The 24,942-nt window shown below is 43.5% G+C and overlaps 1 protein-coding gene across 4 annotated transcripts in view; it reads left to right on the top strand.

Moving 5' to 3' along the window:
• The window catches only part of JADE1 (jade family PHD finger 1), a 108,986-nt gene extending 88,651 nt beyond the window's left edge, over positions 1–20,335 (top strand). For 3 of the 4 annotated variants that reach the window (XM_088476101.1, XM_088476104.1, XM_088476100.1), the window contains exons 8-11: positions 1,954–2,070; positions 8,664–9,185; positions 16,469–16,589; positions 17,562–20,335. In XM_088476101.1, coding sequence (XP_088332227.1) covers positions 1,954–2,070; positions 8,664–9,185; positions 16,469–16,589; positions 17,562–18,421 — 1,620 coding nt within the window. In that variant the 3' untranslated portion in view covers positions 18,422–20,335. The remainder of the gene's footprint in view (positions 1–1,953; positions 2,071–8,663; positions 9,186–16,468; positions 16,590–17,561) is intronic. The other variant, XM_088476103.1, reaches the window with a different exon arrangement.
• Positions 20,336–24,942: the final 4,607 nt, after the last annotated feature.

Here is a 24,942-nt window from a genome sequence, read left to right as displayed (position 1 = left end):
CTTTCTCAGCTGTCAAGACGTGCATCCAGGAGAGTGGTTTCTTCACCAGGAGGTGTGTCAGCTACTGGTGAACAAGTGGGACCTTCCAGAGATAGATCTCATGGCCTCACGACACAACAACAAACTGCCAATGTTCGGGTCAAGAACAAGAGACGCAAAGGCATGTCTAGTGGACGCTCTGGCGGTCAAGTGGACCTTCCAGTATGCGTACCTCTTCCCTCCGTTCTCCCTTCTTCCTCGAGTGATATGCAAATTCAAGCAAGAAGGCGGCACGCTACTGCTGATTGCTCCAGCGTGGCCCAGGCGGCACTGGTACACGGATCTTCAGAGTCTCTCAGTGGACACTCCGATGTTGTTGCCTCAACGTCAGGACCTGCTATCTCAGGGTCCTTGCCTTCATCCTGACCTGAGTCGGCTGTCTTTGACGGCGTGGCTATTGAGACTGCCCTCTCGAGGTCCAGAGGTTTCTCCAGTTCGGTGGTCAACACCATGCTGAGAGCTCGGAAGCCTTCATCTGCCAACATCTACCATAGAGTGTGGCGGACTTTCTTCCAGTGGTGTCGCACTAGAGGTTATGCTCCTCAGGTGTTCAGATTGTCCAGGGTTCTGGCCTTCCTACAGGCGGGTTTAGACCAGGGTCTTCGCCTAGCTTCCCTGAAGGTACAGGTGTCTGCACTTTCAGTGTAGTTTCATCGTAGGATTGCTATGCTTCCTGATGTCTGCACCTTTTATGCAAAGGGTGCTTCTTATTCAGCCTCACTTTGTAACACCTGTGGCACCATGGGATCTGGCTGTGATCTTGAAGACTCTTCGAGAACCGCCATTTGAACCACTGGGCTCAGTGGATTTGAAATGGCTAACCATTAAGACTGTATTCCTTCTGGCTATTGCTTCGGCCAGAAGGGTTTCGGAATTGGGAGCTCTCTCATGTAGACCTCCATTTCTAATTTTTCATAGAAACAGGGCTGTGCTGCGCACTCGTCCTGGGTTTCTTCCAAAGGTGGTATCTAGTTTCCATATCAACGAGGAAATTATGGTACCATTGTTTACTTCACCGGACCTTTCGGTTGGTGAGGCCACCTTGGATGTGGTGCGGGCCTTGAAAATCTATGTGGACCCCACTTCTGTCTATTGGAAGTCAGACTCTGTTTGTCCTTTATGGCTTCCACAAAAGAGGTTGGCCTGCCACTAAAGAAACATTGGCAGGATGGATTCGACTGACTATCTCTGAAGCTTTTGCTCACGAGGGCCTTCCTGTTCCATCTTCTGTTAAGGCTCATTCCACTAGGTCTTCGTGGACAACTCAATGTGGCACCTCAGCTGTTCAGCTTTGCAAGGCGGCCACGTGGTCATCTGTCCATACTTTCGTACGGTATTATATTTTTGATACCTACGCCTCTCAGGATGCTTCCTTCGGGCGACGGATTCTCCTCTCAGCACAGGAGCGTCCCCACCCTTGAAGGATACTGCTTTGGGACATCACCAAGGTATCCTGTGGATACCCTATGGACCATGAAGTAGAAAATATGAGATATGGTAAGAACTTACCCTTGTTATCTCTATTTCTACGAAGTCCATAGGGTTCCACAGGACTCCCGCCCTGTCGCACCTGTACTGCAGATGGGCTGTGATTCTGGTCACCGGTTTTTCCATCTCCCTCTGGTGAGAATGTGATTCTTGTGTGTTCCAGACTTTCTCCTCTCTCTCTCTATCCTCCTTCGGCCTATGGCTTGTGACGAAACTGAGTGCCTGAGGCTCGGGGGCGGGGTATAGGAGAGGGACCCCAGTGCATCCTGGGAGGATGGAGAAGTTTTTAACTCTGTGGTGCCTGGATGTCTGCCGCCATTGCCTATACCCCAAGGTATCCTGTGGAACCCTATGGACTTCGTAGAAATAGAGCTAACAAGGGTAAGTTCTTACCATATCTCATATTATTTTGTGTGATCATCCTAGGTGAGCATTGGGAGTCCAGAAAAGATGGAGCCTATCACCAAACTGTCTCATATACCTAGCAGTCGCTGGGCACTGGTGTGCAGCATGTGCAATGAGAAGGTCGGGGCCTCCATACAGGTACTGTCCAATGCATCTTACGCTCAGCATATCATCCTTTTACCTATGGCTTAATTTATCATCTTGGTGTTAACTTTGTTCACTAAACATGAAGACACTATGCAATTTCCATTATAGAGCAGGTTTTAGAAAAAAAAATTTGCAAACGTTTATTTGCATGGAACTTGTAATGCTAAAGGTTTTTTCTTTATTCCTTTGTTTTTTATGTTTTTGTATATCAGCTTACACACACACACATCTCTCTCTATCTCATGCTCCAAGGATTATCCATACAAGACCTTCTCAGACGACCAGCACACCACCATGCAGAGTTTTATGCAAAAGGAAAAGTTTTAATGCAGTATCAAAAAAGCACCATCATATAAAAAAAGCCATCATGGGTATTAGGGTATAGTTCCTCATCACAGAGCTTGTGAACAATATGTCATAGCCATCCCGACGGCCCGTTTCGGCTAAGTTCAGCCTTCATAAAGGGTCAGCTACAAGTAATCATTAAAACTGTATACCTTAATATACCTAAGTGCTAATCACCAAATGCACCCACCTGTGTATGCTGGAATCCACGAGGTTCCCAGACAGCATCCTGCTAACAAGCCGGCAGTGGAACCAATCTGCTCACTAGTGTTCCCGGAGGTCACACACTGTGTTCCGTCGTACCGTAAGTGACGTCGCGGGAACGAGGCTGTCAACATCCAGCTGAATAGAACAACATGTTGCCTACAACGGGGACACGGAGCTTGATAGGAACCTCCCACCGGAAGTAAACAGGACATTCATGGCGACCGCGTCCATGACAACAGTGACCAAACAAACAACATACAAAAAGATAATTAATGATACACACAGTAAAAAATAAGTATCTAATGCAACTACGATTAGTCAGTATGGTCAGTGCAACTTGGCACAGCACATAGAGAGGGAGTATAATAATACCATAAATTACATGCGTTAGTAACTTAGTACTAACCTAAATCAACAATACATAGAGATTAATCTGAATGAGGTCATCAGCATTGTATGAAACTCCTGAATCAGCAATTTATGAAGGACTATTTAGATCTAGATATGCGTCCAAAACATTTTTTCATATACCATAGGTCATAAAAAAAAAAAACCTGATACAAGAAAAGAAAACATGAAAAAAAATTTATAATAAAACACAATGTGGGAATAATGGTAACGGGGTATAATATATGCACACATGAAACCGGTTAGAATATTCAAAAGGTGCATATGGAAATAGCAGCATTTCATATTAAAGTGCATACAATAAAGTGACAAAAGAAAACTTTTGTATAAAGTATGAATACCAAAATTGCATATATAGCAACCATTATCCTTAATATGGCTGATAGTATAACCGCAAATATAGAGCATATCAGATCCCTTTGGTCACCACTAATGATGCTATGAAATTGAGAGATTGGGTTTAAACGGTTAAGGTGAAAATATCCCATTTCACTAAAATAAAAGAGAAAATTATTTTTCAGAAAAGGTCTAGACACCTTATTAAGAAAAACAAGTAGAAGAAATATATTCATTGAGGGCCCCTAGCAGAGATCACATCCAATTTATATATTCATTGCGTTTCGCTCCTAAGCAGAGCTTTACCTCCCCCTCGGTTTGATTGTGGTATATGATCAATCATTCTATATTTTGGGGATTTTAAGGGGTGATGAGCTTGAACAAAGTGACGGGCAACTGATTGGTGTACCTTACCAATCGCTGCCAGTGACCAGACAGATGGACTGACATCCTCTTCTTGAATTTCCTCCTGTATTTTTCCTAAATGGGAAAGTCCACAGGGACAAATAATCTGGTATAATACTAAGCTGCTGTTATAAGTCAGATGATGTAGAAATAGAAAAACAATAAATTCAGTATGTGGATGAAAAAAAAACAACAAATCTCCTGTAATAAGAAATGTACAGGTCACACAAGAGCACCTAAAACTTAAAAAAAGAAAAATGTATAGACAAAAAGTGTGAGGGTGTTGCTAACTCTCGTGTTTAAATCAGTTTTAACTAAATTATCAGAGATTCCTCCCCCTTGAGTAACAAGGCATCAATTCCATGTTAGACCCAATTCAGAGTCTAAATTGACTAAAGGCCATAAGCCCTTTGATATTCCATTAATTTCTGTTGATACAATATTAAATTCAGTTATCCAGGGAAATTTGTTCATCTTATATGCTCTTGCTTTTTATCCTTAGCAACTCGTTCCTATCCATAGCTAAAACCCTTTCTTTGGTTAATAACAAATTTTGTTTGTTATAACCATGGGAAACCCCTTTCTTTATCATTTCATCTATCTGCATACTGACTGCATTGTGGTCACTGGTTAATCTCTTGACCCTTAACATTTGTGAGAAGGGCAAACCTATTTTAAGATTCTTAGGGTGACAACTTTGATAATGAATTATGATCTGTGGCCTTAGTAGACAACGTAGTTGGGAGATCTTTCCCCACCTTGTTTATCCTCACATCAAGAATATTCTGAATCATTAAAAAATGTGAATTTAACAGGACTAGCTTGTAGCATTAGGGATGTGAATTACTCTTTAGATCGTCAAAAATCTAGTGTGGAATAGAATGTTAGGTGACACCTCCACATTATTAAAAAATATTTAATCTTCAATACTAAACACAAAACTGTTTGCATAAGATGGGGGTGACTGATGAGCCCATTGCACAACCTGGTTTTTGCAGGTAAATTATCCCATCAAACATAAAGATTTTTTTTGTCAAAATCAATTCAAGTAACTGGAGGTATATATCAGAGTGCAAATCATCAAACAGTCCATCCGAGAGCAGTACTCTTTTTACAGCACTCTAACCCACATTCATGTGGGATTACAGTATAGTGGGCCTGAGTCACTACGGATCGCAGCTGCGATTACACTCAGATCTGCTGCAAGAATATGCTAATGACTGCAATTGCAAAGCCAGTACAGAGACACTCAAAGCCAGCATAGAGATGCCCACTACCGCTTTCTTACATCCGTAATACCTTGCAATCCTGCGTATACATCGGGAACAGCGAGTAACATCTTCCCCTCACGCCCAATTACAGCAGGTCTGACCTTACTCAGAAATTGCTAACCTAGTCGCACGCAGTGAGTACACAAGCTGCATATGCCTTCACAGTGGCTAATGTATGCACGCCCATGCAACAGTGCTCAAACTGACAGGCACGCCTGTGTTTCTCCGACCACTCCCCCAACACCCCCCTTCCCTAATGCTGACACCACATCCCTCCATCTGCAATGGCTTTGTATCTACTTGAGTGTTTGCAGTACGATCGCAATGCTAACTCGCGCACTGCGGTGCATGCCCAGTACTCAACAATTGGCCATCTGCATACGCTAGTGCAATAGTGATCCATGCTGAATCGGGACCATAGTTTTGTGACATCCGCAGTAATAAGCCATAGATCATCAGGAACATATTTGAATGCATTAAGTTTGTTGAGAAGCATAATCGTATTCAGTAATAAATGTGGTTGTTTTTTTAATGGGTTGAAGAATAGAATCCAATAATATTGACATTGGCTGAAATAATGATCCACGAGCCGAGATAATGGGACGACCCGGTGTTGGGCTCATCCGCTTATGAATCTTTCGTAAGGTTTATAGGACCGGAACCACTGGAAAATTGCCCCAGCCCTTGTCAGCTGGGCGTTTAATCAGACTGTTATTCATCTGAACAGATTAAGCATCGTCCAGCTTCACTCCCTAATCTAACAGTTCTTGAGAGAGAAGCCTTAAAGTTGGACCCTGATATGAATTAGGTCATTACGCACGTTTGCATGACGACCTAATCATGGCATGTCACACCTAATGTTCTGGGAGAGAAGAGGAACAGGAATGGAGGAGGGTAAGTAGGAGGAGAGTAGGCTGGGAAGGGGCAGGTGAGACAGGGGCAGCAGCCGACTGAGCATCTGGTACATAAGTACGTTCATTACTAGAGTTTGGTTTCTTTCTAGCTGGTAGAGCTGCGCTTGGTTACAACTACTTTCATTTCTTAGTATTTAAGCAGCAGCCCACACAGACGAATCTCTTTATTTTTATTTTTTCTTCCCAAACTATGTTTATAAATCTATTTGTAGTGAAATGTAATTGTGCAGCTTTGTAGGGCGGGGTTTAGTCGGGGCTCATGATACTGTGTTTAGTGTCCACCTATTGGATATATTTGCACACCTTAATAGCTTACAAGCTTATGTTTGACAGATAAAAGCTTTCTTGTTTCACCTAATGCTGGGTACACACTACTAAATACATCTTTCGATCGAACAATATATCTGTAGCGGATCAGTGGGTGTGTACACCCGATATGTGTGAACTTTGTAGACCTTTTAGGTTGCAGGGACCATCGACATGGACATCACAACTGGGCGGTCAAATTTAAAAGCCTGTCCTGTTGTGATATCCGGCCAGACATATCAAGCAGCCGATTAGTAAGTGTGAATAGCTTACCAAATTGGGAATTTAGTCTGAGTGACGGCTGGTGGGTAAGTGTGTACGCAATGTTTCATTTAAAATTGTTGCATTATTTGGTCTGGGAAACCAGTTTATTTGCTCCCAAGTGACATCAGCCTTACATGTAGTTCTTTGTTACATGGTCTATGCACTGTAGTTACATGTGAGGATCATACTAATCTCTCACATATGACAAAACACTGAACTTTTCACAAGTAACTAATCTTATTAAATAAAATTATTTTAAAAACTTTGCTACCTTTAAAGAATGTCATACACAGGCTTATTTATTCCAGTCATTAACATAATTATTCCCCTTTGGTGTTATAGAAGCAGGAGTGAAATGCATTCCTTAGGGGATGTTACTTAATTTTCATATGTGTAATTATGGTTTTATTTTTGTTAAGGCCTAATTCCTGGGGGATGCATATAGTAAGAAGCAGATGAATGTAAATGTCTGATTAGATCAGTAGCTTTCGAGTAGTCCAAACTTAAATAGATTGCAGAGTGTGATCTGTCTCGTAATTCACTTTGGTAAATTACCAGCTAAAATCCTAGTAATTGCTGACAGTGTATTGCAGCAACCAGTTATGTAAATGCCAGAGCATAGTTAATGACGCCTTCCATGGTCTTTAATTTTTGCAATCGTCTGGTGTGTAGTATTGATTACCTTCCTACACCCTTCAGTCTTCACTTCATCTTCCAATAACATGGTTTTTGCAGTTTATGATGTTGTATTTTCCTGTTGCCGTTGCTCCTTCATGTTTATTTTTTTCACTATTGATTTCCTACTACAGAACACTGTAGTCTTGGATGATAAAAAGTCAGTTAATAACGATCTCTTGTGTGTGTTCTGCATCTGCGTGCTGAATCAACCTGAGCAGGAAGCCCACAGGAGAGAGATTTGGCTCCTTTTCAGGAGAACGTAGAAATATTCTCTTGTCATTGTGTGTTAGTCTCTGTGGTTAGAAAGCTGCCATGTAGCACAAGCTAGAATTCTCTTTCTCGCTCTCTCTCTTTCTCGCTCTCTCTCTTTCTCGCTCTCTCTCTTTCTCGCTCTCTCTCTTTCTCGCTCTCTCTCTTTCTCGCTCTCTCTCTTTCTCGCTCTCTCTCTTTCTCGCTCTCTCTCTTTCTCGCTCTCTCTCTTTCTCGCTCTCTCTCTTTCTCGCTCTCTCTCTTTCTCGCTCTCTCTCTTTCTCGCTCTCTCTCTTTCTCGCTCTCTCTCTTTCTCGCTCTCTCTCTTTCTCGCTCTCTCTCTTTCTCGCGTGTATATATCTATATATACATGTATGTATATATTATATACACACATAGAGAGAATGGGTGCATACGTATCTATATATCCAGAATTGTAGATGACAGCACACTAATCACACTTTATATATTGTAGTGCACAATCCATAAGTTATTGCAAACATCATTGGGCATGATGTGTTCCTTTGCAATACAATCAACATTGCCAGTTCATCTACTATGATGTGTTCCTTTGCAATACAATAATACTTATAGTAGATGAAACAGTGCAGCTCTAAACAGTGACAAACACCAATCACAAATGAATCCATAAAGAAGCAAGAATAAAGCGCTCCTCCACTTAGGATACGGAGAATAAATATTTGGATAATTCAAAAGTTCTGAATGTCACTTAAGTGCGTATTATATCAATACTGGAAAGGAAGTCAAATAATAGATGAAAAATACTTCAAATGATCTGAACGTCGCTCCTGTGTGTTATATCCAACACATGAAAGGAAGTCAGCAGTCCTGTACTGCACAACGGGTGTGAGGGCTTTTCCAGTGATTCCAAATACCCCTCCAACACTTCACCACGTTCCTCCTTTCCCATTACTCATTCATGAGATCCATCTTATATAGTAACAAGAGGCAGAACTGATCCCAGTACATGAGGTGTGGAGACTGGGCACTAGATAGGCCCTACAGATGATATAGTGTGACACTCTGCTCTCCTTTCTCCACACATGCACTCGCCGACTGCAGCCTCTGCAGTGACATTTATTATCCCTATCCTAAGTGGAGGAGCGCTTTATTCTTGCTTCGTTAGTTTTTAGATTAATCTATTGTCCTGAATTTGTGACTGTTTCCCATTTTCTTTCAGTGTTCTGTTAAAAACTGCCGCACAGCCTTTCATGTGACGTGTGCCTTTGATCATGGCCTGGAGATGAAGACCATCCTAACAGACGAAGATGAAGTCAAATTCAAGTCTTACTGCCCAAAGCACAGTACAGGCAAAAAAACGGAAGACGGCCATATTAGTGAGAGCGCCAGTGAATTGAGCGGGACAGCCGAGGCCTCTCCAGTCTGCTTGGATAATTTACAAGGCCTAGGTGCCTCCCATCAGGAGGCCAAGCATGGGAGTCAGCGTAAGCTGAAACTCCAGCAGCTTGAGGATGACTTCCATACATTTGTCAATGTACAGGATGTGAGTCAGGCCCTGCAAATTACAGATGATGTCACAGAGTTCATCTATCAGTACTGGAAGCTTAAAAGGAAAGCCAACTTCAACAAACCGCTCATTACGCCCAAGAAGGACGAGGAAGATAACTTGGCCAAGAGAGAACAAGACTTTCTCATACGTCGGCTGCAGCTATTCACTCATCTGAGGCAAGATCTGGAAAGGGTGAGAGATGCTGTAGTCTGTTGGTTCTGACCATGTTTATTGTCATAATGTGTATGAAAATAATGTGAAGACTTAACTTTTTTGCATGTTTCTCCTGATATTATTTTATTTCATTTACATTTTCTCTGTATGGAAAATATCCACCCAACAAGACATCTAATAATAATTGTATTTGAAGCAAACACTTCAATATTGGCAAAATCTAAGGCTGAAGTGTCAGCCATTTTGGTTGATGGCAGATCTCAGATTGGTCTTTGTTGCCTCTTTTACATTTTTACACCCCACCTTGTAAGCCCTATTCTCCCCACTACCCACTGCGGATCCATCACCAGTGCCATATTGAATATACTTAGGAAACAACATATGTCCCACCACAAAAGTCAAAGGGAGGGTTAGGTATAGGCTAGGGGAAGGGGAAACTTAGGTTTAGGCTGCAGGGGAGGGGGGAGGTAGGTTTAAGCACTAGGGGGGGTTAGGCACTAGGGGGGAGTTAGGGTTAGGCACCCCTAAAGGAGGGTTAGGGTAGGGCATTAGGTTAGTACTTACCTTAATTAGCCATCAGGATCTTCACCCCTGCCGGGCTTCCGGTGTCGGGATTTGACACGCCGGCCATGCGGCCGGCAGTAATACCCACTACAACAATTATATTGTATCCGTACTTAGGATGGCGCTGTGTCCCAGGATCAAGTCCAAGCCCCATTATGTACAGACAGAACCCCTCAGTGAAGTGCACTGGCTGGCGCACACTGAATGAGACACCCCCTGTTAAACTGCTGTCCAGGTAACAAGTTCCAGGTGAGGGGAACTGCTACCAGATGTCTGATCCAGATGGAGTGAGCCTGGTCCCAGTCAGGAAACTCTGATCCGTCAAGCAACTTAGCATGGATCGTGACTGACTGTGTATGCTGTTCTGTGATGAGGGACCTATGTCTCTGTCAGGAATCTGTATAGCCTAAAACGGATATTTGAGTCCCATAATTGAATGTAATTTAGAAATAAGCTCCTCATGGCAAGGTCTGTCTACTTTGCTTAATTTAATAACAATTTTAAAAATGCCAACAGCCAAGGTCTGAAGAAATAAGAAGCAGGCTTATTTAATATAAGTAAAATTTTCTTCTTCCTCCAAGGGGGCACAGGCTTTATGCTGGATATAGGTTGGTGAGTTGGGGTCTGGGCACCACATATATAATAATCAATCGGCCCAGGCTTCCTCCACCCCTATGTCACAGGCACTTCAGTTTTTTTGTTGGTGTGTGCAGCTTTGGCACAGTGTGGAAGCTGTGCAAACCGCTTCATACTTTTATTTTATTTTTTTACTTCTGAGTAGGCAGCGCTGGGCGTCCTGCAGTATGCCTTCACTGCTGCTCCACCATCCCAGTGCCGTCGGCCCAGCGCTGGCAAATGGGTCCGCATCTTTGGCCGGAGCTCGACAGGTTGGATGGGAGCCGCAGCAGGGGGACAGGTAAGGCGGTTCCCTGCTTGCGGGGAGCCGCGTTGTCGCTGCTTTTCATCACCGGTTAGAGAGACACTGGCGGTGCTGGCTGTGGGGGACTTGGGTCTTTTCCGCATCCCCCACTAGGGCAGTGGGGTGCTGCGGTGTAGGCCGCCATTTGCCTTCGGGTCCATGCCAGAATGGGGATGTAAGCTCTGTCCGTTGGCTCCACCCCTGCCCCTAGGCGCTATCCCAGAGTGACTCCTCCTATTTCCCCTCCTTCAGATACATTGGGCAGCCATTTTCACCGTGCCTGCTACTTCAGCTTGTCTCCGGAGAGTGCAGGCTCCTAGTATCCCTGTATTGCTCACCCTCAGCGGCTCTGTTATACTATACAGCTCCTTCCTCCTCTCTTGGGGTTGGTTTGTTAAGCGCTTATTGCCTTTTTCTATTGCTGCATTGGATGTTCTATGTGTGTGACTATTTTGTGCACTTTGTAACCCCACTTATTTTTTTATTTGTGGTGCATTAATATTCATTGCTCTACACCTTATTGGCACATCAGTTCCTGGCTCTGGTGTATGGGACTTCCTTGGATTTCTATACTATTTCTTCCAGGAAAGTTCCCAGGGAAGTGGGTGCTCCTGTGCTGCGTAATTGTAGGACTTGTACTGTTGTGTTTTCTTCACAGATTTCGGACCACCATGGTCTTTGTTCGCTGTTTTACAATCTCACAGCATTCACCTGCCAGTCAGGAACCTGCTTGGGCTTCCTCGATATCCCAGGTAATGTTGCAGTTAGTTGATAGGCTCACATCCCCTGGGTCCGCTCCTTCTGCTGGTATCCCTTCAGGCGTGGCCCATATCTCCAATGTGATGCCATCCCCATTGCAGCCTTCTGCTATAGAGTCTCCTTGGATGCAGTCCTTTATGCAGTCAGTGCTGGATTTAGTGCAAGTGTCAGCATCTTTCAAACAGATGCTGGACAGGGACTGCACTTCTAAACGTAAGCCCTCTAGACGAGACAGCTCTACACCCTTGTCTGATATTGATTCAGAATCTGAGGTTTCCTTAAACCATGCGGAAAATGTATCTGTAACTTCTGATGTTAAGACCTCTTCTATTCCAGAGGCTTCCCAACCTCAGGTAGATGTAGTTTCTTTGATTAAAGCCGTTAAATCGGTACTGCTAATCAGTGGTGCTGAGCCGACCCCTATGTGTAACGCTCCAGTGTTTAAGCATCAACAGAAGGTAGTTTCATAGTTTCCTTCCTCCTTGAGCACCTTTTGGCGGAGGCATGGTCCCACCCTAATAGGCGCTTCCAGGTTTCTAAGCGCATTACTTCCTTTTATCCTCTGCTGCCGATCAGGCTAAATGGGAGTCTCCTCCCCCGGTTGATGTGCATGTTGCCCTCCTGGTCAAGAATACCACCCTTCCTCTTCCTAACACGACATCCCTTAAGGAGTGGAAGTTGGAAACTTTTCTCAAATCTATTTATTCTAATGCAGGTGCAGTGGTTCGTCCGGCCCTGGCATCTGCTTGGGTTGTTAAGGCCATCGGTTGCTTGTCAGACGCCCTGGAGGATGGCCTCACTTCAGGTACCCACAGGAATGAGCTTTTGTCTCTCGTGGAGCAGATCCAAGAGGCGGCTTCCTATCTTGGGGAGGTGGCTATAGACCAAGGTATATTAACTTCCAATGTATCGACGTCTTCAGTGTCAGCTAGGCGAGCCATCTGCCTTTGTTCCTGGTGTGCTGACTCTAAGAAGGCCCTTGAAGCTCTCCCCTTTTTGGGGGGATATTCTCTTTTGTCTGGAATTTAACAGGATAGTGGCTACAGGGGGCACATCTAAGATGGCTTTTCTCCCTTCTGGGGCAGCCCCTAGGTTGCGATCTTCTAATTTTCGTTCCTTTTCATCTGCAAGGAAAAGCCAAGGGCTTGTCGTTTTCTAGGTCCCAAGGATCCTCCACTAAAAGTTCTAAGCCAGCAGGTAAACAACCCTGGTCTACCAGGCGCCCGGCTGCTAAGCCAGCCGACGTGCCTGCTGCATGATGGGGGCAGGCATCTACGTGGGAGGGCCAACTTCTACTTTTTTTCAAGGTTTGGAAGACAACCACGACTGACGCCTGGATAAGAGTGGTAGTCTCCCAGGGATACGCAATGATGTTCTGGGAGCATCCTCTGGCCCAGTTTTTTTCCACAGGTATTCCTTTGGCTCAAGAAAGAGCAGAGCTTTGAGGGAGTTCATTCGCTCTCTACTGGTCTCCAAGGTCATTGTTCCGGTTCCCTCGTCTCTGAGGGGCACGGGCTTCTATGCCAGTCTCTTACTGGTGCGGAGGCCGAACAGTTCCTTCCGGCCGATTCTCAACCTGAAGTCACTCAACAGGTACTTGAGAAGTCCCAAGTCCCGCATGGAATCTCTTCGCTCCATTATACTAGCACTGGAGCCGTTGGAGTTTATTGCCTCCTTAGACATCCAGGATGCCTATATGCATGTTCCCATCCGTCTGTCACCAGCAATTCCTCAGGTTTGCTGTTCAGGAGGAACATTTCCAGTTTTGGGAATTGCCATTTGGACTTTCCACAGCTCCTCGTGTCTTCACAAAAATCATGGCAGTCATGGCGGCTCATCTTTGGAGCAGGGGAATCCGAATATCACCCTATCTGGACGACTTGCTTCTACTGGCCCAGGCTCCGGAGGTCCTTAGGGAACACATTTGGATCACGGTGGACCTTCTCCAGAACCACGGATGGGTCATTAATTGGAATAAATCCTGTCTGACTCCGTCTCAAGAGACTGGGTAATGTAGAACGCTGACAGGGATGGAAGATGGACTCCAGGGTTCAGCAGGTGTTCCTCCCAGCAGACAAAGTTTGGGACTTGCAGGCCAAAATGTGTTTATTTCTGCGTCATCACCCAGTGTCAATACACTCTTGCATGCTGAGCTCTCTGGTCTCCACCTTCGACATGTAGGAGTATTCTCAGCTTCATCCCTGTCTTCTCCAGTTAGAGATTCTGGCCCGGTGGAACAGATCCCATCTGCTGCTCAAGTCTCAGATGATTGTTCTCTCTCAGGAAGTATGTCAATCCCTGTTGTGGTGGCTGCAGGGGTCCATTCTGATCGGGGGATGCCCCTTCTGGATTCATTACTAGGTCCTCCTCACCACTGACGCAAGTCTTTTGGAGGTAGGAGACGGTGACCTGTCATCAAACTTTTCAGGGTCGGTGGTCGGCTCAGGAGAGCCAGCTACCGATCAACGTTCTGGAGCTCCGAGCGGTTCACAAAGCGCTCTGTGTAGCTTTGCCTTTCCTTCAGCATCGTCCAGTCCAGGTATTGTCCGAAAACGCAATGGCTGCCGCCTACATAAACCATCAGGGCGACACTCAGTCATGGCGCCATGCGGGAGGTCAGTCGCATTCTCGTTTGGGCGGAGCAACCTCTTCTGTCCCTTTCGGCAGTCTACATTACCGGAGTGGAAAATTGGAAAGCGGACTTTCTAAGCCACCAGGACGTTCTTTTGGGCAAGTGGGTTCTACATCCGTACTTCTTTCACTCCTAGTTCTTTGCTGGGGCTTGCCGGACATCGACATGATGGCATCTCAGCACAATCGTCAGTTTCTGAGGTACGTCTCTCGCACCCAAGATCCTGGGGCCTTTCTGGTGGATGCCTTGGCGGTTCGGTGGACCTTCCCGCTTTTGTCCATCTTCCCTCAAATCTCTCTGATTCCGCGGGTTCTATGCAAGTTGATGTTGGAGGGCGGCACAGTGATCCTAGTGGCTCCCGATTGGCTTTGAAGGGCTTGGTACGTGGATCTTCAGGGCCTGTCCATCGACGCCCGTCTGAGTCTTCCACTGCGGTCAGATCTTCTGTCTCAGGGCCCCGAATCTGTAATGTCTCGCTTTGATGGGACGGCTCTTGAGACATCCATCCTGAGGGCTGAAGGGTTCTCTAAGATGGTCATTAACACTATGCACAATGCCCGTAAGCCCTCTTTGGCTAGAATTTACCATCAGGTATGGAGGTCTTACTCTGACTGGTGTTCGGCTAGGAGTTTTAACCACAGGTTATTCCGACTTTCTCGAGTTTTTTCTTTTCTGCAGGCAGGGTTGGATTTGGGCCTCTGCCTTGCTTCACTAAAAGTGCAGGTTTCAGCCCTTTCTGTACTCTTCCAGAGACAGATTGCACTGTTACCTGATGTTTGGACTTTCCTACAGGGTGTCCTACATGTGCTGCCTCCATTTGTACCACCAGTGGCTCCTTGGAATTTGTCTTTGGTCCTTAGAGCTCTTCAATCTTTGCCTTTTGAGCTTTTAGACATAGTGGACATTAGTTGGCTTACCTGGAAAACTGTCTTCCTTCTTGCCATAGCTTCTGCCCGGCGGGTGTCGAATTTGAGCGCATAGTCCTGTTGCTCTCTATTTCTGATCTTTCACCGGGACAGGGCTGTCCTTCGAACATGATTAGGCTACCTTCCTAAAGTGGTTTCCAGGTTCCACATCAATTGAGAAATTGTGGTCCCTTCTTTCCAGGTTTCGGATTCTACTCCGGAGGAGGCCTCCTTGGATGTATGTGGATAGGACAAAGGACCTTCGTTTGACAGATGCTCTCTTTGTCCTCTATGACTTTCACAAACTGGGCTGGCCGGCTCCAAAACAGTCTTTGGCTAGATGGATCTGTTTGACTATCTGCCATGCTTATGCTGCGGCTGCCCTTCCGTCATCGTCCGTGGTGACTGCTCATTTTACCCGGTCTATGGAAACTTTGTGGGCAGTGTGACGTGGTGCCTTTGCAGAGCAGCTGTGTAAAGCGGCCACGTGCTCCTCTGCTCATACGATTCTGAAGTTCTATTCCTTTGACACCTTCATCCAAATGCCACATCAGGGGAGGCGAAGAGTTCTCAGCGCAGCCCAGGAGCGTCCCCTCTCTTAGGGGATTATCTTTGGGCTTGGCCTTGCGCAATGGGAGTAGACACTGGTCGTACACCTCTCGTTGCGGCACATTTGCTTCCTACGTGTATCATTTTTCCTCTAAGTAGAAGGGGTTTATGGAATCCACAACTACTTTTTTTTTTTTTATAACATATTTTAAGGGTTAGTTGTTAAATGGAAAATACAAAAAAAGTGACTATTTTGAGGTTACATAATATATAAATTAAAGCAAAAAATCTGTATGAAATTAATGGTCGGGTGGGTAGGAGATAAATATATAACATGCATTTTTCTTGACCATGTGTTATACTTCCTAAATGTATGCAGCACAGAAGGTCTGGGCTTGATCAGAGAGGCATATTTATTCAGCCACGTTCATTACTAGTGCCATTTCCATATGAGTTTTTTTGTTTTTGTTTTTATAAACTCCTCTTACAATCACCCAGGAAAGTAGCTGCTTATTAGTATTGTCAGTTTGTGGACTTTCTCTCTCCTGACTAATTGGAAAGTCATCAGGTACGAATTGGTTAGCGAGAAATACATCACCTCCAACACTATCATGGATTACCTAATAAAACTGACTAATTAGCATTAAATTATGTGAAATATGCACTGTCTTGACTAATTAGCCTATAGCCATTTAAGGTTCATTCTAATTGTAAGTACATGAAAGCATATTAGAGGAGGAAAAATACGGTACACTAGGTCTTCTATGAAAAGCGCTAATGTAGACTCCCACCCTGTAACGTCTGTCTCCTGTATCCTGTTATATGACTCTACGTTGTGTCTGTGCCTCTGCTGTATCGTGCCAAAGCCTGATGGAGAAAAGAAGGATTCTGGAGTGAAGTCAGGATGAATCCTATGTGCCAAACAATTGCTGTTTCCAACGCTCAGCATTTTTTTCTTTTTGCTGTGTTTTAGGTACGCAATCTTACTTACATGGTGACTCGCAGGGAAAAGATGAAGCGCTCTGTTTGTAAAGTTCAGGAGCAAATATTTAATCTTTACACAAAACTCATGGATCAGGAAAGAGGCAATGCTGGTATGTTACATGCTCTGTTACATAATAAAATGCACTAATCTTCTGTCAGAATTGTATCCTTCTAACCTAAAGGGTTTTGCCCTATTAGGACATGTCACTTTCCAAATACAGCACAGTGTTTAGTGAGCGCGGATGTTTTTTTATTCTCCTAAAAGTCGTGTATATGCAGAACAAAGGTTAAGTGAGGACATCTGTATGATTGGGCCCCTCCTGGTACCCCCATCCAGTGGGATATTGCACTTGTATTTTTATTTTATATAAATGATTATACTTCCTTTTTTCTTAGATTAAATGCATGTAGCCCTTTATATAGTGTTATCCATAAGTACTTACCTGTACTCTTCTTTTGTTTGATGTAATCCATTTGGGAGATCCGATCATCTGTTGTGAACAGAGTTAATGGCCATGTGCCCACCTACTGCTTAGGAAACAAAGCAGGAGCAGTCTAATTTGTGATGGAGATTAATTGACACCACAGACTTTGAGAAATAAATAACTATCTGGTGGAAGGAGTGGTGTTTCTTGAAGAGTGGAGTACATTTTCTTTAGTGGTGCAAAATTATTAAATGAGATGAAAGTTCAGCACATTTGAGGGGTGGATTACCCAGCTTTCAGGAGGGAGTGCAGTCTTTTTCTCCCTGCACTACTTACTGTAGGTCTCACTGCTTTTTTTGAGGTGTTTTGCAACTTCCAAATTTAGTGCCTACAGACGATTAAAGAGCAGTGGAAATTACCTTTTTGTTAGTGCCATGGGGATGTAGTTGGCATCCCGACAGTCAGGATGCCAACGGTCACAATACCGTCATCCTAACTGTCAGAATCCCAGTGCAAAATCAGAAAAACAGGGTAAACTATTAGGAGGAGATGGTAAATCCCACGCTTTTCATTTCAACTTGCGAACATCTATTTATTGAACTGTTCTGTTATTTTTAGATCTCATGGCTCAATGTAATATTGTATTTTTTTCACCAGGTGCCTTTTCGGATACCTTGCTACTCTTTAATACCCAGCCATCTGACCCAGATGCTCCAAAAATAGAGGATTTGAAGTGGCACTCTGCTTATTTCAGGAAACAGCTGGGATCATCTTTGGGACACTCCATGAAAATGTCCCATAAAAAGAGCAGAGAGAGATCACTGAGCACCATGAAACCACTGCAGTCTCGTTCCAGCTTCTCCGATAAAAGGAGGGAAACTCCATCTGCTGATTCTACTGTTGCCAAGATTCCACCAGTTCAGCAGAAGAATGGGACCAGCATGCCGGAGCACAGGAAAAGACGGGACAGCCGTTCTCATTGTGACATTGTAAAAGCAGAGCTCAAGGAGAAGCCTCACAAACAGCAGCATAAATCACTGCGGCCTACAGAGCTGACCGAAAAGCAGGTTGAAAACAAGAGGACCCCAAGCCAATGTGGTGGTAAAACAACTGCTCTAGTCACAAAGAAGCCCACTGCTGGAAACCGCTTGCCTAGGTTCAGTGGCTCCCTAATCAAAATCCATTGCAACCAGACATCCGTAAAAGTGCCTACAAGCCCTGTGAAAAACTGGGGGGGATTCCGAATTCCAAAGAAAGGAGAGAGACAACAGCAGAAAGCGGAAACTTGCCAGCCGGACACAAACTGCCAGTACTTAGGTCTGGTCTCAGCAAACGATAGGACAAAAGATAAGCTAAAGCTTGTCGGTGAGAATGATGGCTACATCCCTGATGCGGAAATGAGTGACTCTGAAACAGAATCAACAGAGAAATGTCCACTACAAAGGCTCTCATCGAGCAGCAACATGAGTAGAGGGTATGAGACAGACATTATTAGGAGAAGCATATTAGCCTCTTGACTGGACAAACATGTTGAGCTCACTGCACTATGATCACAGGACATATTGATTGAATACAATCGGGATAACATTGTTTGCAGGAGGCAAGGAAGGCTTGATTTGTTCTTTTGTTAATCGACAGGTCAATAGTCAGCTCTTCATTTACTTGCTCCAATGTGTTTACTTGCACTTGAAAATCCAGGACTTTCTTCCCACCAAGAATATTTTCTTCCTCATTTAGCTGAAAACTCAGTGTTCATGTATCTGTTTAAGTGGGACATCGAGTGTAACCAACTGCCAGGTTTACAAGCTGAGGGTAGGCTGCACTGGAAGTGCTTTCTTTTGCTCATTGAAAGCACATTGAAGAGCTTTTGGAGTGATACACAAAATATGGTTTCTGGGTACTCCAACTTACTCTTCTGGCCCGTTACATTTCCTTGCACTTGATCTGTACTTCAGGCATGGTCTTAAGTAACTTTTATGTTTGCCTGTTAAGGTGTTATGTTAGCACAATGGCTATTCATGTGGGGTAGAGACTAGCAATATAATTAAATGTATAGAAGAGAAGCAGCACCTTGTGGGTGTGATACAATATGCACTTATTATGTTTAGGGAACTGGAATAAAAGGGAGCACACCTTCCTCAAAATAAAGCTCTACACTGTGCACCTATACTAATGAGCTGTTTATACTTTCACCATCATAGACCTGGTGTAGCAGGGATTGGTGTGACATTTATTTGGTAGAGATGATCTCTTGGCTTGATGCAGCAAAAGCACGACCAAAACGTCTCTGTAAGGGCACATGACGCTGTAGCCTGGTGAATGTTAAGCTTGCTTGGCAAACAGTGGACGCCATTTTCTGAAGAGCCCAATCAGTACGAGGTCCTAAACATGAAGTATAACTGACATCAGTCTGTGGGTCTCGTACAATGTAAGTTTTCACTTTGTAGTAAAGCTTACAGGATAGTGACTGAACCTGGGTTGTAACCCTAATTGCAATTATGTGTGCACATTACTGACAATAATGCTGTTGCATACTGGTAAACCTGTAGTGCTGCAGCTGTGTGTCTACAGATATAATATACATTCCACTCCCACTTTTGTCTGTAGCCGCCACTTTACCTAATTAGTTATGCTCAGTGAGGGTATTCATGAGGTAATAATAATGGAACATCTATCAATCACAAGAGTAGCAGAGCCAACCATGTTCTTCCCAGACGGTTTATGAGGTTGCGGGGGGGAGGGGGTTAGTGAGCACAGACAGAACTCCTAGATGAAGTGTACAGAGGGTGCAGCCTGTAATTACCAAACCTCCGTCCTCAACCTCCCCCTGCCATCTGTCAGTTTGCTGTGAACTCTGTTGGCCGAGATCCTTTTTCCAACGGGGATAGCTCCATGCAGTACTCTGTAAGCGAGTACCGGGCGTTGTAAGAAAAGTGCCGGGCAGAGGCCCTGGGGAGAACATGGTCAATAGTAATCCTTGGTGCTGGCTCTGCCAATTGGAAATGGGTATCAGATGATGATCCCTCCTATTTCTTGTAATGGCATAATTATATAATCCAACACACTGCTCCGTATTGCTAGATGTTAAGCAATATATACCAGTGGATATTCAAGTAGGCTCAAACTGGGTCAACAAAATATCACATTTATTGAATATACAATATAAAAACAAGAACCTGGGTTGTAATGACATGACAGGGACTTTGGAACTACCATTCTCCAAATGGCAAAAGCGTTTCGTGGTGTGCTGTGGAACTCAGCCCGAATCCGGATGACTGCTCCATAAACAATAGTTTACACACACCACCGGCCCAATATGGTATGCATGGAAAGATCCCATCTTTAATGTTTGTTTATTTTATGTTATTCTGAACCACGTGTGTGGCCAATTGGCAATATCCTATGTGGATGCCTGTTCTTGTTTTTATATTGTATATTCAATAAATGTGATATTCTGTTGACACAGTTTGATCCTGCTTGAATATCCATTGGTATATATTGCTTAACAACCTACATCTAGCATCAAGGAGCGCTGGGTTGGATTTAATTTCTTTTTCTATATATCGTAATTGAGTAGAAGTGTTACTTATTCTATTGTATCCTACCTGCTGCATATTTGGTGTGTACTGCGCCAGATAAAGTTTTTGTTTCGTTATTTCAATTATTTTATCATTTATATCATGCAATGATCCATATGGTCGGCCCGGTTGGAGCGGATGATTCAAAAAGTATAGACACTAACTATTAAGACTCCCCGCCTGCTTAGTCTCCCCCAGAAAACAAAAAAAAAAGAAAACAGTTCAGCTTGGGGTAATAACTTGTGCAGTACTTGGAGTTGGAAACTTAGGTTTATCCTATAAAGCAGGTGGAGATCCTTAAATGGAAGGGTATATAAAAACAATTACCTGCCTTTTTCTTGTGTCACACTTTGGTACTTTTAATATAGGCTCAAACAATAGAAAGCTTTTGTCCTGTGTTGAGAAGTTATATTAGTATGTGATGTGACTTAGCGAGTACATGTCTGAGAGTTCACATATTTGGTCTTCCAAGCCAACTGTTCTCATGATCATAGATCCACTGTCCTTTAAATACTCTTGGAATATCGGGTGTACAGTTATGCTGTACAGCTTGTCAGCCACACGCGGGGCACCATTAGAGCGCATCCAAATGATGAGGAACGTAGCAAAAAGGGAAATGTATAGAGCTCTTTTCAGTTCTATATATCAATGGTGTATGTGTGGACAGCACATTGCATAAAGATCTGGTAATGCCCATCCTGCTCTATTTCACAGTCAGGTTTCTAGTTTTGCGTATCGTGTGTAATGGAACAAGGGGTAATTTTCTCATCTGGACAAAGCATAGAGCTCTGCAATCTCTCTGACAAAGAGGCTGAAACCCAGGATGAACCCTTTTATTTTATTTTTAAATTCTAAAATACTCTTATAGTCCCATCTTTTTACTTTATTTGATTAAGGCTGAACGTAATGCACAACATCCTTTGTTTTAAGTTGTTTTTGTTCCTGGTACACACAACATGGATGTCAGTTTCCAGTCATCCCTCATCACGACTATGCTGCATAGTGTCTGTATATTACTGGGGACATTAGTGAAGACTGTTCCTTCACTAGGTGACAGGTATCTTTGCAGAAAATGAAGTGCTCCCCAGCTTTTCTACATTATTCCCCCCCACTCTATGTATTTTTATTTGTTTGTTTTTCGATTTGTTTTAGGAGTTTGGATAAGTAGGTGCATTTCTGTAGTAAGTGATTTGTGCTTAGAGATGTCGCTAGTAAAGTGGAAAGTCTTTTTTTTTTTTTTTTTTTTTTTTTTTCCCAAAGCCATTTCTGAAACGTGTCAGATGTGCAGTCTGTCTTGACACTGACTTACTCTGGTAATTTGCACTGTCTTCTCTGTGTATATCCAGCTGTAGACAAGTTTTTCTTTAGTCTATGATGTGTAAATAATAATACAAGAGGCTACATATGAACACTATACTGTGATCTTGGAGTGTGTGCTCTCTGATAAAGCCCTAATACCCTTGCTCTACCACTAGTTTTCCTTCTTAGTGCTTCTAGCGTATGACCTCCCAGCAGCTTACAAATCACTCGAACACATTTGTAGACCATACAAAATAATTCCTAACAGAAATTAGGAAAGAATAGTCTTGGAAAATATTGGTTAATAAATGCACACTGCTGGCCCATGTTTATAAAAATCTACTGCTTCAGAGGTAGTACAGTGTGTAATTAAACAAACCCCACCTTTTACCAGTTGTCTTCTTGCAGAATTCATCTATTTACAACTCCCTTGAACTTTGTTTCCTGATTCTGTCCCACTAACTGTTAGGCTAATAACACAGCAGATGCCCACAGGACAGACTGCAGACGGTCTTCTGGTGTGGCTATTCATTATAGTTGGCTCTTGACCTGAATTGTTTACTGATGACCATCTAATAAACTTACACCTAAACTTGCTATTTGCCAAATATTGTTTGTCTATGACTGTCCCTTACAAATAGGATTCCTTAAACTCTTAGTTTTTTTATTTTAAGAACAGAAATAATAAGGTTTCATTCATTCATTTGTTTATTTAACGGACAATTTAACCTGTGAAATGCATTTCTTCTATAGGACAAACTTGTAGTCTGTCCTGGTTTCAGTAGAATGAATTCAGGAACTACAAGGTGCCACCAAGAACCAGCAGGGAGGGATATGTGACCTGCAGAGTTTTAATTGGCAGGTTTTTGTGAATTCCTTTATATTTGTTGTACTGTATTTCAGTCTATATAAAGGCTTACTTATTGTTGCAATCTGGGCTGTATGTCACAATTGTGGCACTATCGATAGTGAAGCATTTCTGGACATGGCACTTTTCACAAATTAACTTTAAAAAAAAAAAAAATGACCACATATGTTCTGTAAATCATCCTGGTACAAAGCTAAATGTTGTTGTAACGTTTACCAGTAACCATTCTCTGTGTGGGTAACAGTTCTAGCACAACATATGGCACTATTACAGCGTCTAACACCGTTGTTAGAAGGAATTACATGCTATGTCAGCTATAGTTAGTGAGCTACAGGTCACTGAGGCTTGCCGGATGTTATATGAAGTACGATGAATCCTATTAGTTTTGTTTTAAACTAGATATTTATCATCAAAGGATGGATGGGATTTGGAGCTTTGTGGTAGTTTAAAACGTGCTGAATTAACTATTAAGGCCTGCTATGTAGCACACCTACTTTATAGTATCACAGTGTAACAGTAGACTTAGCAGGACCAGTCTATGGGCAAACCATACGCCACGGGTTGGGTACGGGATGACAGCCCTAGAGATCCCGGCGGTCAGATTCCTGGCGCCGGCATCCCGACAGGGTTAGCATACAGACACTTGTTGATCGGTATGCTAACCCTCCCCCTCTCCCTACCCTAACCCTTCCTCCCCACTACCTGAACCTTACCCCCCACCCTCTAGTGCCTAAACCTAACCTCCCCCTCCCCGCACCCTAAACCTGATCCTCCCCCCTTAGTGCCTAACTTTAACCATCCCCCTAGTGCCTAACCCTCCCCCCCAACCCAGCTACTTTCCTTCTGTATCCCAGCGGTCATGATGCCGGTGCCAGGTTTGTCACCGGTGTCTGGATTCTGGTGCCAGTAATGTATCGGCATCCCGACTGCTGGGATGCCGAACATATCCCATATGCCACTGTCACAGCTTTCTCTACTATAACTTCCATGTACTGTACTTGCAACAAAATTACATCAGTCATATGAATTGCATGTGTAAAGGCGGTGTTTCTTTTCAACTGATAGAACTGTAGGGGTTCTACGCACATTGGGGGAGATGCATTAATCTGGCACCTATCATGCGGTAAATGCCTGGTTCAGCCAGCACCTGCATGTATTAACAGTTGGTTTGCTGAAGAGGGAGAGTGATAATTACATGATTGCCGAAGTTCGCACTCCCTCTTTCAGCTTCTGACCGCAGCTTGTAGTGCGTGTGCACATGCACCGGTCAGAAATACCCAGCAGCAATCCCTGGCTGTCAGAACTGTTCTATGCATGCGGCAACAACAGCTGCAACTGTCGGAACGGTCAGTGGCACTGACTGTTCATACATTGGCACCCTATCATAAAGATAGGAGCGCCGATAATGACAGGCGCATTCTGCACACTTCCCTGCATTACTACCTACAGGGAAGCGATAAATGCAGCACTTAACGTGCGCACTTACCATTTTCTCCCTCTTCTGCCCCTTCATACATCTCCTCCATTGTATGAAGATACAGACCTGAAATATTAGTGTTCTTGATGGCGAAGTCTCAAGTTGGTGGAGCATATGTTACTAAACAGATTCACCCAACTGGACCCATGCTAAGGTGTGGCTGGTGAATCTATCTAGTAATTTATACTTACCCATACCTGGGAAAATCATATTTTTGCACTTGTGAATTAAAAAAATGATGAATGTTCTAGGAATGGGACCCCTTAGTTTAATTCGGAGGAGGAGGTGCCTTTTGACACATCCATTAATTCATATTTTAGTGTTTTCTGCACGGATAGTGTAAGCCACTATAAAATGCAAAGTCAAAATGAGTTTACGTTATAATATGTTTTCCAATACCATTTCATTTAAATTATATTTGTTGCCATTAGCTACACATGGGGAGATGTACCAAACCTTGGAGAGAGAGAAAATTTGAAATAAAGTACCAACCAATCAGCTCCTGTCATTTTTCAAACACAAAATGTAAAATGACAGGAGCCGATTGGTACTATATTTTTCTCTAATGTTTGATACATCTCCCCCATAGTTGTAAAACTTAAATGACTAAATATGCAGGTTTATATCTGTGATTGTTTTTCCCATAACAAAGTGATGTAACGTTGTCTTGTTACTAATCTATTGATCAGTCTCTGACAGACTTGTCCACGTGCTTACAGGATGTGTACAATTTATTTTTTCTGTAAGTTACAAGAATTATGGCCATTTCCTGGACTCACTGACTCTACTCTTCTTGCTTTCTCTGCTTTTGTCCCA

The sequence above is a fragment of the Taudactylus pleione genome, unplaced genomic scaffold, assembly GCF_031769625.1.
Source record: "Taudactylus pleione unplaced genomic scaffold, aTauple2 ptg000183l, whole genome shotgun sequence".
Classification (NCBI taxonomy): Eukaryota; Metazoa; Chordata; class Amphibia; order Anura; family Myobatrachidae; genus Taudactylus; species Taudactylus pleione.
This window is presented reverse-complemented; position numbering and strand designations above follow the sequence as displayed.